At 41.2% G+C, this 12,361-nt stretch overlaps 2 protein-coding genes across 4 annotated transcripts; one reads left to right on the top strand and one right to left on the bottom strand.

Moving 5' to 3' along the window:
- The first annotated feature begins 2,427 nt into the window (after positions 1-2,427).
- On the top strand, positions 2,428-8,857 carry ripk3 (receptor-interacting serine-threonine kinase 3). 3 transcript variants are annotated; one of them, XM_030087958.1, is made up of 14 exons: positions 2,436-2,476; positions 2,990-3,052; positions 4,295-4,455; positions 4,530-4,683; positions 4,991-5,146; positions 5,241-5,392; positions 5,555-5,604; positions 5,695-5,844; positions 6,702-6,784; positions 6,921-6,969; positions 7,179-7,243; positions 7,376-7,418; positions 7,540-7,712; positions 8,002-8,857. In XM_030087958.1, exons 3-14 carry the CDS (start codon positions 4,301-4,303, stop codon positions 8,182-8,184), a joined length of 1,413 nt encoding a protein of 470 aa, XP_029943818.1. In that variant the 5' UTR covers positions 2,436-2,476; positions 2,990-3,052; positions 4,295-4,300; the 3' UTR covers positions 8,185-8,857. The 3 variants fall into 3 exon arrangements, with proteins under 3 accessions (XP_029943819.1, XP_029943818.1, XP_029943820.1); XM_030087959.1 differs by lacking the exon at positions 2,990-3,052 and having other exon boundaries at positions 2,428-2,476; XM_030087960.1 differs by lacking the exons at positions 2,436-2,476; positions 2,990-3,052 and having other exon boundaries at positions 4,425-4,455; positions 4,615-4,683; positions 8,002-8,856.
- A 1,477-nt stretch (positions 8,858-10,334) lies between these two features.
- On the bottom strand, positions 10,335-11,809 carry LOC115385879 (cerebellin-1). Its single transcript, XM_030087961.1, has 3 exons — positions 11,501-11,809; positions 10,667-10,786; positions 10,335-10,532 (listed from the first exon to the last, which is right to left on the bottom strand). The coding sequence occupies exons 1-3, from the start codon at positions 11,807-11,809 to the stop codon at positions 10,335-10,337; spliced, it is 627 nt and encodes a 208-aa protein (XP_029943821.1).
- Between the last annotated feature and the right edge of the window lie 552 nt (positions 11,810-12,361).

The following is a 12,361-nucleotide window of genomic DNA, read 5'->3' as shown; positions in this document are numbered from 1 at the left end:
ACACCTGAGGGCTCCTCCCGAGGGTACATCCCCACCACGTTGGCTGAGCTGTGACAAGTATGAGAATCTGTGCCACAGCAGGGTGTGTGTATGGTTCTTCCACGTGTTTGCTAAAGGAACAAATGGTAAAATTGCCAGTAAGTCTAATTTCTTTGAACTGTTTTCATGTGTGCAACAGACATACCGAGCTCTGCCTCTAAAAACACAAATGCATGCTCCCTGTAAGAGTTGTTCTAATAATTCTTTATAGGCATAGTTTGGATTGTTTGTCAGTGTTTGTGTCTCCACTCTGCAGTTCAGCAGCATGTGGGTGAAAATGGGAGCTCAGGGTGAAGAGCACGGGGCCGATGAGCTGGAGCAGTGGGAACTTCTGTCCGGACAGATGGACCCAGAGGACGACGACGACAAAGACAACGACGATGATGATGATGACGACAAGGATGAAGACAAGGATGACAACGAAGACGACGATGACGATGACGATGAATGATGTTGAAGTGTAAATACTAATTTCAATAAATCACTTCACTATGATTTAACTATTAAAAAACTCAGTATTTTTCTTTGAATGTGTCTGTTTGTGTCCTTCATGTCTCCCTGTTCAGGAACAGAGATACTGCTTAATACGTTGATATTGAAGCAAATGTACAACCTTTAATGTCACAGAGCAGGGTCTACTGTAATCCCATTACCATAATATATTTCTACCATTATGAAAGAAAATAATCTTTAAATTCACAACCTTAAAATCAGCTCAGAAATTAATAGTTTGGACAATAAAAATGGGAAAGGTTGGTACGAGCCTGTTAGCTTTACAGGACTTTGTGTCTTTTAAATTGTTAAAACAAACAAACAAACAAATAAGCAGAAATCATACTCGACCCACAAGTGAGGAACTCAAGAATTCACAGATCTGAGTCAGCCGGATTCTGAAATACATTTATTCAATGTTTCTTCATATACTAGTGAAACTACTTAATCACTGTAATGAGTAATGTTTTCCATCTGTGGGGTATAAATAAGAGAGCAGCAGATGGGACATGTGTGAGTAAAGAAAAATACCCCCCCACCCAAAAAAAATAAAAATAATCCCTGAAAATGACACTGTCCAAACCAATAGCACAGCTTTCTTTGCAATCTAACTAAAGAAACGATTAAAATCCATGTGAATCACCACTTATCCATAAACTCTTCTTGTTCCCTCTGGTAGAACGTACAGGAAAGTCATGAATATATTAAGAATTTTAGGCAGTTTTGAATTTTTTTAACCGCATAAATTGTACAAACTTGTAATAAGACATGCAAAACATAATAAACTTATCATAGTTGAATGTGAACATATGGATGGATGTGAAACGGTTATTTTTCATGTCCTGGCTTGCCTGTTTCATTAGAGATGAAGTCGAGCGAGTTTCTGCTTTTCACAGAGTCTGGCCTCAAAGATAAAACTAATCAGAGCCAAACACGCTATAGGAATTTCTTTCTCACACATTTTCCACACCATGTGTGAAACTGAAACCCTTTAACACGCCACACACCCTCACATTTACTGTCAGTTAATAAACACTCATTCCAGGAACTCTGTCGTTTGGGCTCAGTTTCTGAAATACTCAACTTTTTTGCAAAATCGAGTCAAGTCAAACTTTATTCACAGCAAGTGACAAAAATCAAAAAGTATGAACACATGAAAAAACAAATATTCACTTAATGCCCTTTTAGACACTGATCACAACGTCAACAGATGAGTTATCTGTGTTTTTGTCCAGCATTTGGGCATCAGGCATCTCATCCAGAAGGAATCAGCGGGAACTCTGGCGGGTCTGCCAACATCAGTTTCAGCTCATCTCGCCTCTCATCACAGGTCAACAAGGTCATGGAGGGCTGCCACAGTATTTCTTCTGCTCATTTAGGCAATGCTCAACAGTATATTTATTATTCTTACAAGAGAAGAAGAATTCACGAGGGTTTCTTTGCAAAACACCCACAGTACAGCATCGTGAGAAGTTATGTTTCTTTATATCTAACTGCCTTTGTGAGAATTCCACCATTAACAAATATCAGAATGCACGTTGTTGCATCATTAATCAGTATTATTCAGACCCTTTTCGTATGAAGGGTTGGGTTAGTTTAGTAGTGTGTAATGCAAACTCACTGTGATTTAGTATTAACTTCCCATTTACAGGAATTCACCCGACAGGGTGTTTGAGCGCCCTCTGCTGGTTCAGAAACACATCCTTCAGTCACCCTGTTGGATCACTGGTGAGTCACACAAGGATGGAGTGACGAGTGACGAAAGGAAATACCCATCCGAGCGGCCCAGAAGCAGAAGTAGAGATTTAGGGGGTGGATCTCCGCAGCACATTTTCACTTCTGCCTAAACTTATAACAGCCAGTGAAGGAAGAGGAAGTCATTGTCTTCAACCTCAGTCTGCAGGCTTCAGTAGTGTGGAAACAGCAAACAAGCGCATACCTAACGGTGAGTTTTTGCCCCTAAAGGGACACGTTTTTATTATTATTATTTTGTTTGTTTCTGTGAGTTTTACATGTTAAGTTAAAAGTTGATCATGCCACACTTGGCACAATAGAACAAAAAGTTTCTTTCATAATTTGAATAGATTTTGTGAGTGATGAAATTCCATTCCCCCTGTAATGTGTTGTTGACTAATGAACCTGGCCTCAACCATCAAAGGAGTTCTGCTGATCACATTACAGTAACCATTTTGATGAAAGAAGACTTTTTCATGATTTTTATTAATAACATTCAATAACTAGTAAAGTACGATCAGCAAGCATGATCAGCAGGGGACAAGTGAAGGCGGTAGTGAGTTTGCTGACACTACAGTGCACACACACACACACACACACACACACACACACACACACACACACACACACACACACACAAATCCCTGTCCCTTTATGGGCTCCCTAAGTTTTCAGAGTGCATGCTGTTTGCTTTAAAAACATTGCTCTGTTATCATGTCTACAGCTGGTGTCGTCTCAAACCAGATATTCAGCAAAGGATTCAGTTTAGGGACAAAACACTGAGCAGGTATGGTATAAATTGTTCAAATAAAACTAAAAAACAGTCCCTGTAAGAGTGACAGTTGGTAATTATCTTCCTGCAAGTTAAGGTGTTTCTTATGATTTTGACTCACTTGAATGACTGTTGCCTGTGAGGCACTTTGGACAACAAAGGCTGTAGTTTCTTCAAGCGTGTGTAGTCTTGAGTTTAGGCTGTTACTCCCATTCTTTGCTTAAGGTATGAATAATGAAAGACTGGTAAAAGTACCAGTTTAGTTTAGTTTTGAGTAAAGTTTTTACTTTATGTACTTTCGACTTAAAGTAATCTTGAAATGTAATACACGCTTATAGAAAAAGCTGCTTTACTATCCTTATTCATTAAACAGATCACGATTTAAGAGGGAGGCTTGGCTTTTTAAGCAAATCACTATTGAATTTGTCAATATCTGCTCCTTCAGTGCCAATAAGTGTTCCTGTTTGTAAATATAACACTACTAGAGCATCTATTTGAGTCCTTTCTTCAACACGCAGAGTTAATTTAACACGGGTGAATTTACTGTGTGGGAAGAAAGAAGTGATCATAACACTGTCAAGTATGAAAGTTTACACTTTTTTCTGCATCGATGGATTTAACATTCATGTTGTGACGACTTGGGGTTCTGTTTCATATTTTATTCAGCTTAGTGTTTTCATATCTAATTCCCACATGGTTAACTGTGTTCTGATGTGTCATGTCAGTGCAGTCTAGTCCTTCGTGGCTTTAGTCATTAGTTTAGTTTTATCAAGTCGAGGACGTTGTTGTTGTTCTTCTTCTTTAAAGAGAAAGCAACATCAGGAACTCAGTTAAACCCGCCTCGCTCTTTGTCTGGTTTCTGTTTCAACTGGACTTTGATCGGGCTGCACCACAGTGAACTCTCAGGTGCAGTGTTCCTGCTTTTTATTCACACCAGTGTAAATATGAACAGGAATAGACTTGACAAGGATGAACACACCCTAAGGCTATCACTTTCCTGTCTGTTTAGTTCCAGTGTTATTACCATATTACCCACCTGATGGCTTGTTCACCATTTTCGATTGTGTTCTCTTTTGGTTTATGTTAACATTGTAACATATCAGATAACTGTCATTCCAAATAACCATATGTGAGTTACCTAATAACTGATCCTCACTATTTCAAATGCAAAATTTGCCAGTGATTACAACCCATGAGCTCTCCTGTAGGCAGTAAATATTATCACACCAATTCAGTGTCATTAACTTCTTTTTCCAGTACATAATGGATCTGAGCAGCGTTTCACCTGAATTGGTGAGTGACTCTGACCTGATCAACTTGGTACGGATTGATTGTGGTGGTTTTGGAAGTATCTACAAAGCCCGACATCTTTCCTGGTGCTGTGACGTGGCAATCAAATGCCTTCACTGTGACGATGGGTGAGTATTTACTGTTTATTTGTACTGATCATTAAACGAAGAAAAAATCACTTCAAGAACAAATGAATACACAGGAATGGCTCATCTTTGCTACGTGAAGTCAAGCTGATGCGCCAGGGGAGCAGCCCGTATGTTATTCAGGTCCTTGGGGTTTTCCAGGGTCAGTCACCAACACATCTGGGTCTGGTCATGGAGTTTATGGAGAGAGGATCACTGTGCTCAATGCAGGTAAACTATATGAAATGCCTCAGCATCCTTTGGAGGCAACGTCTCCCTCTTCTGTTTAATCCAGGTTCAGGGGCAGAAAATTATGTTTTTAAGACAATCCTCTGGTTTGACACATGGTTCCATAGATAAATACACCTGTGCATCATCAGCATATCGTAATGGAAGTTAATGGAGCATTTCATAGTAATATTGATAATATTATAATTGTATATATCATAGTACTATATCTGCTAATCAGGAGAAAATATCTTTTCTGTTGTCTGCTTTTACAGAATGAAAATACAGCAATCTAATCTTTCTCCAACAGAAAGTCTTACAGAAGCCACCGCCCTTGCCTCTGCTGTTCAGACTGGCTCACCAGGTGGCCCTGGGTATAAACTTCCTCCACAGCCGAACTCGGACCATCCTGCACTTGGACCTGAAGCCCAGCAACGTGCTGCTGGACTGCTCCCTCAACGCTAAGGTGACCTTTGAAAGTGCTTTAATAGAGCTCTCCTTCAGTCTTATTGACGAGTTATTCAGTGAAATTGTTTGCCTCGCCCTCTTTTTCTCCTTAGCTGACAGATTTTGGCCTCGCCAGGATTTACAACAGCATGTCACAAGCTTCCAAGAGAGACAGTGAAAATCCAATGGGAACCATCAACTACATGCCTCCTGAGGCTTTTCGGTCATTATCATACACCCCCACAAAGGCCACCGATATCTACAGGTAGGAGAGCGCTGCTCCGATTTCTCAACATATAACTGGAATATGGTTTCAGTTTAAAAAGAGCAACACAGGTTTTTCTGAGAGGAAATCTGGGATTGGTTTTTTGTTTAAAGGAAGAGGACTCGTGATCTTGGTGTGTAATTCTTTCACTCTCCCTTTCAGCTATGGTATACTGCTGTGGTCCATCGCAACAGGGAAACAGCCATATCAAAGTAAGTGATTTACGGGGGCGACGACCAGAGAGGCAAGCTGGAAAGAGACGCACAAGACAACACTTTAATGCACAACGTTTTGCTCTGCAGATGCATGGCCCAGCCGGGTGAAGTTTCTTATACCAAAGGGAGAGCGGCCATCGCTGGATGAAATGGTGAATCGTGAAGAACTGGCAGAACTGAAGGAGCTCATGGTGAGATGCTGGGTGAACTCACCTGAACAGAGACCCTCCTCCAAGGGTAGGAAAGCTCCCTCCTTCCTGTACTCTGTGCTGTTTTCAATTACGATCCATCTTTTTCTCACTGATAGCTTTCTCACACAAAATGTGTAAATTTTCAACAATTTTCAGAAAAAATAATACAGATTTAACTACTGAAAAACTGACAAATGCACCAAATCAGTGTATTTCTACATTTATTCCAAGGTTATTTAATTTTTTTTTACATTTTTTTAGTTTGCAAAATAAAGTAGAAATTCAATTTTGTGGATAATTTTGAGAGAAATCTTATTTGATTTATTTTACATTATAAAAATTCCAAATTGAAACTTTCCTTTTTTTTTTTTTTTTTTTTTACCTCTTTTAGTATTTGAGCTTCATTTTCCAAATTTTGGTAAAAGAGAATTAAATATATTGCTTTATTGCAAAATAGTTTTACGTTTGTTGAGTTGTAAAGCTTTATGGTATATGTTTTATTCAATATACTTTTTTTCATCATATTTATCTTATTTTTCAGTTTGCTATATTTTCAGTATTTGATTGTATTGTCATATGAATACGTTTTCATGTTTTGACTGTATGAAAGTATACTCTTGTTTTTGACAATTTTCTCAAGATTTTGATGTCTTTAAAGAAATATCAACTTTATGTAAATTTTAATTATAATTAAAACTAAGTAATTTTATTTTTTTAATGAAATAATTAATTAATTTTTCAATTGAAAAATAAAATCCTGTCATTTTCCTCCCGAGTGTGCCCTGATTTTTAGTCACAAGCCTTTTCAGTGAACTGTAGCATGTGACACAGTGGTTTTGTAGCACGTTGGTGAAAGCTGTCAGTCATGTCTGGTCCTGACTTTAATCTCTTTGTGGTCTGCAGATTGCACAACTGAGACAGAAAGACTGTACGAGAAACACAAACATGGGATTGATAATACAGTCCATCGAGTTCTGACCAAACTGGTGAGTAAAAAGAAAAAAAAGTCAACAAACACTCAAGTTTTGCTGAGCTGCTGTAAAATTTCAACATGACACAGCATGATATTTTCCTCCAATTTTACATCACAGCCTGATTCCGTTTTTCACTTCTTCTTTCCAGAAAGGAAAAGAACCAACAGAGCAGGGACAAAAAGATCAGTTATCTACAGGTCTGGTATTTTAAAATATCTTGAAGCTTCATTTGTTCTGTGTTGTGTCTTATTTTTTCTTCAAAATTCCACACGTAACACCCCATAGGTTTGTGGAAAGTTTAATTTCATTTTTAATTTTAAGACTTTTCCTGTGAATGAGGTCCTCAAAAGAGGCTTTCTATAAAACCAGTTTTCACCGTGATATAGAAATTTTCCTTTCTGTGCAGCGAGTGTCAGAACTGAGTCTGTCAACATTCCCCTTGACGTCCCGACGGGACCCATGCCTGTTCAGGTGAGGGTTTATTCAGAGAGGCTGCGGTGCTCTAAAGTGTTTGGGTGCAGGAAGCACCTACTCAAGAGCTGGTGATGTTCACGAGGCCACAACTGTGAAAAGGGACCAAACTTTTTCTGCATTTCACTGCAGGAAGTGGCTGGTGGTCGGCCTGAAAATGATCTCCGTGCCAAAGGTAAGAAGGAAGTTAGTGGTGACACAGCGCAGAAACTGCTAAATGTCAGCAAGGCAGTTTTCTAGAGCGTGGGGCAGACAAGCAGCCTCGTCCTTTTCTGATCAGTGTCTTCTCCTGTCAGACTCAAATCCATGTCAAAGCGTGTTACCTGACCGGAAGAGCGGATCAAAAAACATCAAGCCGTCCTCTGTTCAACCCATTCGTTCTTCACCTCCTCCCAACTTGAGCAGGGAGCTTCCTCAGGGCTCGACAGAGAAAACCAAAACGGAAGTCCAGTCATCTAAACAGTACCAGGTAATCAGCTATTTCTTTTGCTTCCTAATGAAAGAATACTTGCATGTATCGTGTAGCCTGTTGGAACCCTTTACCTTTTGCAAGACTCTCTGAAACACTTGAACATTTTGACTAATGAACTTGCTGATGAAGGTACAAGACTTAGATTAAAAAGAAGATTAAAAAGAAGCTTGAATGAATATAAAAGTTTGAAGTGTAACATTGAAAGCAGACTGCGAAAAAGAAATTCTAGGATAGCTTGTTCACGCTCTGCAAAAACCATGACCAACTGAGCTGCTGTCCTCCACAGCGTCAGCAGTCCAGCCCAAACTCTCATCGGCGGCGATTCTTCCAAGCGCACTTCAGCAACATCACCGCATTGCAGCTCGGCGACAACAACACCATGCACATCTCGGCTCCGATCCCATTCGAGGGGCAGCGGCGGCGACACCGAACAGCCCCGTCCCGAATCGACCGCCAGCCGCCACAGTGAGGCGCGGGAGTTTACAAGCAGTGTGTGTGTGTGTGTGTGTGTGTGGCAGCTGTGTTTGATGAGTTAGACAACATTCCATTTTCATGTTTGCATTTATATTTATGAACATATTTTTAAACTGTCCTCTCAATTTCTATTTATTCCACTGCTTTTGTTTTTTGTTTTTTTTTTTTACACCAGCCTGTGAAGCATCTCGCACATTTTGCCTGGTCAGCATTATAAAGCCGAGCCAGCTCCGGTCATGTGGTCAGGGATATTTCACCCACTGTGGTCAGCAGATAGCCGCTGTTGCTGTGCCAGGTCGCCATCCGGCGCCAAGACCATAGCCTCAGTCGCAGTTAGTCTATTAATCACACAATCTACACTTGAAAATCAGTCTATTTTCATGCATGAAAACTACTGTTTTTGTTTTTTGTTTTTTGACAAAAGCTTCCAAAAAGTCACTTTTATGTCAAAGAATAAACACATTTCTATGAAATTGTGTCATTAAATAAAATATACGTGGTGTAAAGTGTGTCATTTCATTATGTTCTATGGTTTTGAGAGCTGAACTATTGTTGATAATAAAAAGCCAAACTGAAATGGCGTTAGATAAATAGACAATGTACTTTTTTTTTTTTTACATTGACACTGATAATATCTAAAAATGTAATTTCACGTGTTTACTTCCTCTTTGTATTGAAAAGAAAATCCCCGGTGCTTCCTGTTCTTGCTTAAGTGCATAAAGTTCATTGAGTTTATAAACGGATTGACGATTAAAATCTCTCATTTTCTTCATTTTAGTTTGATTTTAAATAAGAATCGGCTCACAGAAGACTGCAGCCAGAAAGCTTAAAGATTTATCATTGAAAAAAACAGCGCTATTTATTTAAAAATTTTTTACTTATTATTTGTCAGCAGGTGGCACTCCTGGTTTTCTGTTTAGAGATGATATTCACTCTCCTGTCTTTCCCAGTTTAGGGGAAATGATTGAACAGTGACTGTTTTCAGTGACTGAAAATAAGCTCTCAAGGTAAAACCTGTAAATAATGAGTAAAAATGATACATTTGTCAGAGTTACAGTTTGACACTGTTGTTTACAGGTGTTTGATATTCAGTTTTTGACTTTGAGGTTACTTTATTCCGGCTTTTGGAGCCAAACTGTTCCCTTCACATTGTGTTGTACTTCAGACACGACTATCTAAAGTGCTAACACAGGCCTCCGCTGTGCGCCGGAACGTTGAGACTAATCTGTTGTGACGGTCCGGTGTGAACGCAGCGGGTTCCTGGCGCCGGTTCCCCCCTCTAGCTGCCAGTCCTCCATCTGCCTCCGGATCTACCGCCGGGAGAGGCTGTGCGTCAGCGGGAACGGCAAACTCCGGTCCGGACGCATAGATTGTTTAAGATCCTGACAGAAAAGCCCGCATTTTGATTAACAGAAAGGCGTCAATACATTTTTTTTATAGATACTTTTATGGTCAGTGTCATGAAGTGTGAGCCCTCCGGTCCTCTTGGGGCAAACAGCAGGGATGATCACTATTTCCAGAACATCCGTCTGTCTGCTGAAGTGATTTATAGAGCGTAAGTGTAACAGAGGAGCTTTAGAGGACACGCTCGCTTCAGCGATTAACCAAGGGTGTCCAGCAAGCATTTAATCGCCGGCAAAATGCGCAGCAAATATGCATCGGAACAGATTTCTTCAGCGATAGACCTGCAGTGTTTTTCAGTGGATGAACTTTCTCACAAAACCTATGATAAATACAAAAATTCATTTTTAAAATTGCGTATAGTCAGAAATCTTTCCCACAGATTGAAGATTGAATGCAAACAATAGACCGAGCCATTTTTCTTTATTTCCACAAAACATTTGCCGCTTTGTTTTTCATGCATTAAAGAAAAGTCACGGACCTTAGACACGGCTGTCACAGCTGGAAGCAAGCACAGAAGACACATTACACTCTATGAAGTCGCACAACAGATGTAAAGCCAGAAAAGTGCAATGGAGATGAAAATTACATCCAGGATTATTTGGTGTGAAGTGAAATCACCCCCTCATCAGTGGGCTCCCGTCGCAAACGTGAGTACTTCCTTTTTCTTTTTGCCGGTAACTTTAAAAATAACGACCCGGCCCACCCCGCCCCGCAACGGCTGAGCGGAGAACTCGGCCAGCCCTACAAGGGGAACACCAGGAAGCCGGAGAACGTGGAGTACTTCCACCCTCCCATCAGGTTTCCCCTCTCCAGTTTGAGGTAGGCCTTGTCTCCTCGCTCCATCATCACCAGCCCGGCGTTGGTGGCGGCCTCCCTGGTCACGTCCTGGTCGCCTGCGAAGGCCGAGATCACAGGCCAGCCATTGAGAACCAGACTCACCTGAGAAGGAAGAGATTTCACAGAGAAATAGTGGAGTCATAGACTGTAACTGATTCGGTAAGAAATCAGATATTGTATCTGTGAGGGGATACTATGGAGAGAAAACGAGCGCCCTTCTGGGCCGTTGCTCCTACTTGTATTGTCTGCCGGTTGTATACTTTAACAACGTGAAAACTGAAACTGTACACTCCTTTTCTGGGTGCCACGAAGATGCTCCTCGCCGGATCAAAGTGGCTGCCGACATTCACTAAGATCTGAAAAGGAAGGAGAGCGAGAATGCCCGATTTATCGTTAATTGGTCCTCCAGGCACCTGAATATTTATTTTTTGAGTGTTTCGCATTGCATGTAGTAGAGGTCCATGTCAAATCCTGACCTGGAGGCGGAACCATGCTCATAACTTGCTAGTTGTGAAAATACTAAAGTTTTCTGCTCCTTCTTACTTCCAGCAGTTTTGTCAACACACTGCAAACTTATTTGCCAAACTTTCAGTGATGGAGATTCAAATATATCACAAAAAAACTTATTCTACAGAAAATATTATGAAGTGTAGGGCTGTTGGCCGCCATGTCTGAGGATAAAGAAGGATCTGAGTGCTTTTACAGAGCAAAAGAACAGAAAACTTTAAACAGAAGCTGCAAAATCGTTGACCATTTGAGCTTTAGCTCTTGGCTAAAGCTGTAGTCACTCAAATAAATTTAGTCTGAGAAAATCAAATCTTGGTGTAATAGGGAAACAAAAGACATAGGTAATAGCTCTGACTCAGAGTTGGGGTCCACAGCTGTGAAAGAATAAAGATCCTTTCCTGTATAATGAAGGATCCCAGCTTCTCCAGAGTGACATGATAAACCATTGATCTGAATTAACTGTGTGTTGGAGCAGAGTGAAGTCTACAAGATGCAGGGCAACGGCTAAAAAAATATCCAAATAAAGCTTTCCAACTTTCAAATGTCTGTAACCCGAAGCCCACCTGGTCGAAGTAGATGGTCATGGTGCGGTTGCTCATCTCTGAGGGCTCGTGATTGGTGTTCCGAATGGCTGAAAACGCCACGCGGCCGGTCCCCGACCTCACCGACATCCCCAGAGCGTTACCGGAGGGCTCCGCCGACGGGGTGGAGTCGCACACCACCAGACACTTCCCCTCCAGGACGATGGGCTCGGTGTCGTTCTGGCAGCTGACCTCGGAGGGCGCCCAGCCGACCAGGAGCAGCAGTCCGACCAGGGCCACGGAGCGAGGTGGGAGGTCGGGCGCCGGCGGACAGACAGACGGAAAGGACATGCTCGGTGTTTTCTAGGGGATTTGTTGACGTCTTAACTCCAGCTTGATCGCCACAACTCTTCAGCAAAAGAAAAAAAAGTATCCTCGAGGAGCAAACTTCACTTTAACAACAGGTTCATAGTCTGACCTGCAGAGAAAACGTCAGCCGGGGGTTTCTCTCATCTCACACAGCAGCCAGAGAGTTTATGTAATCCTCGGGTCACAGTTCTGTCAATGATGGATTTTCCTCGGTTGAGGACGATCAGTTGGCACCAAGGCGTTCCAGTTCCATAACAACAGAGGAGGTCCAGAGATGGATGGTGTGGATGTTTGAATCCAGGGCCGAGCGCTGCCCTGAGAGAGGCTGCTGGGGAGCTGAAAGCAAAGTGAACAATCCTGTCAGTTGATCAATCACATAATCAGAGGTTAGAATTTTTGAATTTGTTGTAATTGTTATGTTTCTGTATGTTTTTCTCTTTCTCAGATTAATCAATGAGGTTGGGCCTGGTGAAAAGTGTGCTTTGTCAACTTCCCATGTTGAATTTTACTGACTAAAATGTGTGTCATGCTTGT

This window comes from Salarias fasciatus, chromosome 3, assembly GCF_902148845.1.
Source record: "Salarias fasciatus chromosome 3, fSalaFa1.1, whole genome shotgun sequence".
In the NCBI taxonomy this organism is placed as follows: Eukaryota; Metazoa; Chordata; class Actinopteri; order Blenniiformes; family Blenniidae; genus Salarias; species Salarias fasciatus.
The sequence above is the reverse complement of the archived record's forward strand: the minus strand, read 5'-3'. Positions and strand labels throughout refer to the sequence as shown.

Bases quoted from the DNA above. Each gene is read 5' to 3' on its own strand.
- LOC115385879 (XM_030087961.1), bottom strand. From the start codon at position 11,809: ATGTCCTTTCCGTCTGTCTGTCCGCCGGCGCCCGACCTCCCACCTCGC. The intron at 10,787-11,500 runs GTGGGCTTCGGG...CTTCCTTTTCAG, and splicing joins TGACCATCTACTTCGACCAG to ATCTTAGTGAATGTCGGCAG. The intron at 10,533-10,666 runs GTAGGAGCAACG...CTTCCTTCTCAG, and splicing joins ACAACCGGCAGACAATACAA to GTGAGTCTGGTTCTCAATGG.
- ripk3 (XM_030087959.1), top strand. From the start codon at position 4,301: ATGGATCTGAGCAGCGTTTCACCTGAATTGGTGAGTGACTCTGACCTG. The intron at 5,605-5,694 runs GTAAGTGATTTA...TTTGCTCTGCAG, and splicing joins AGGGAAACAGCCATATCAAA to ATGCATGGCCCAGCCGGGTG. The intron at 7,419-7,539 runs GTAAGAAGGAAG...TTCTCCTGTCAG, and splicing joins AAATGATCTCCGTGCCAAAG to ACTCAAATCCATGTCAAAGC.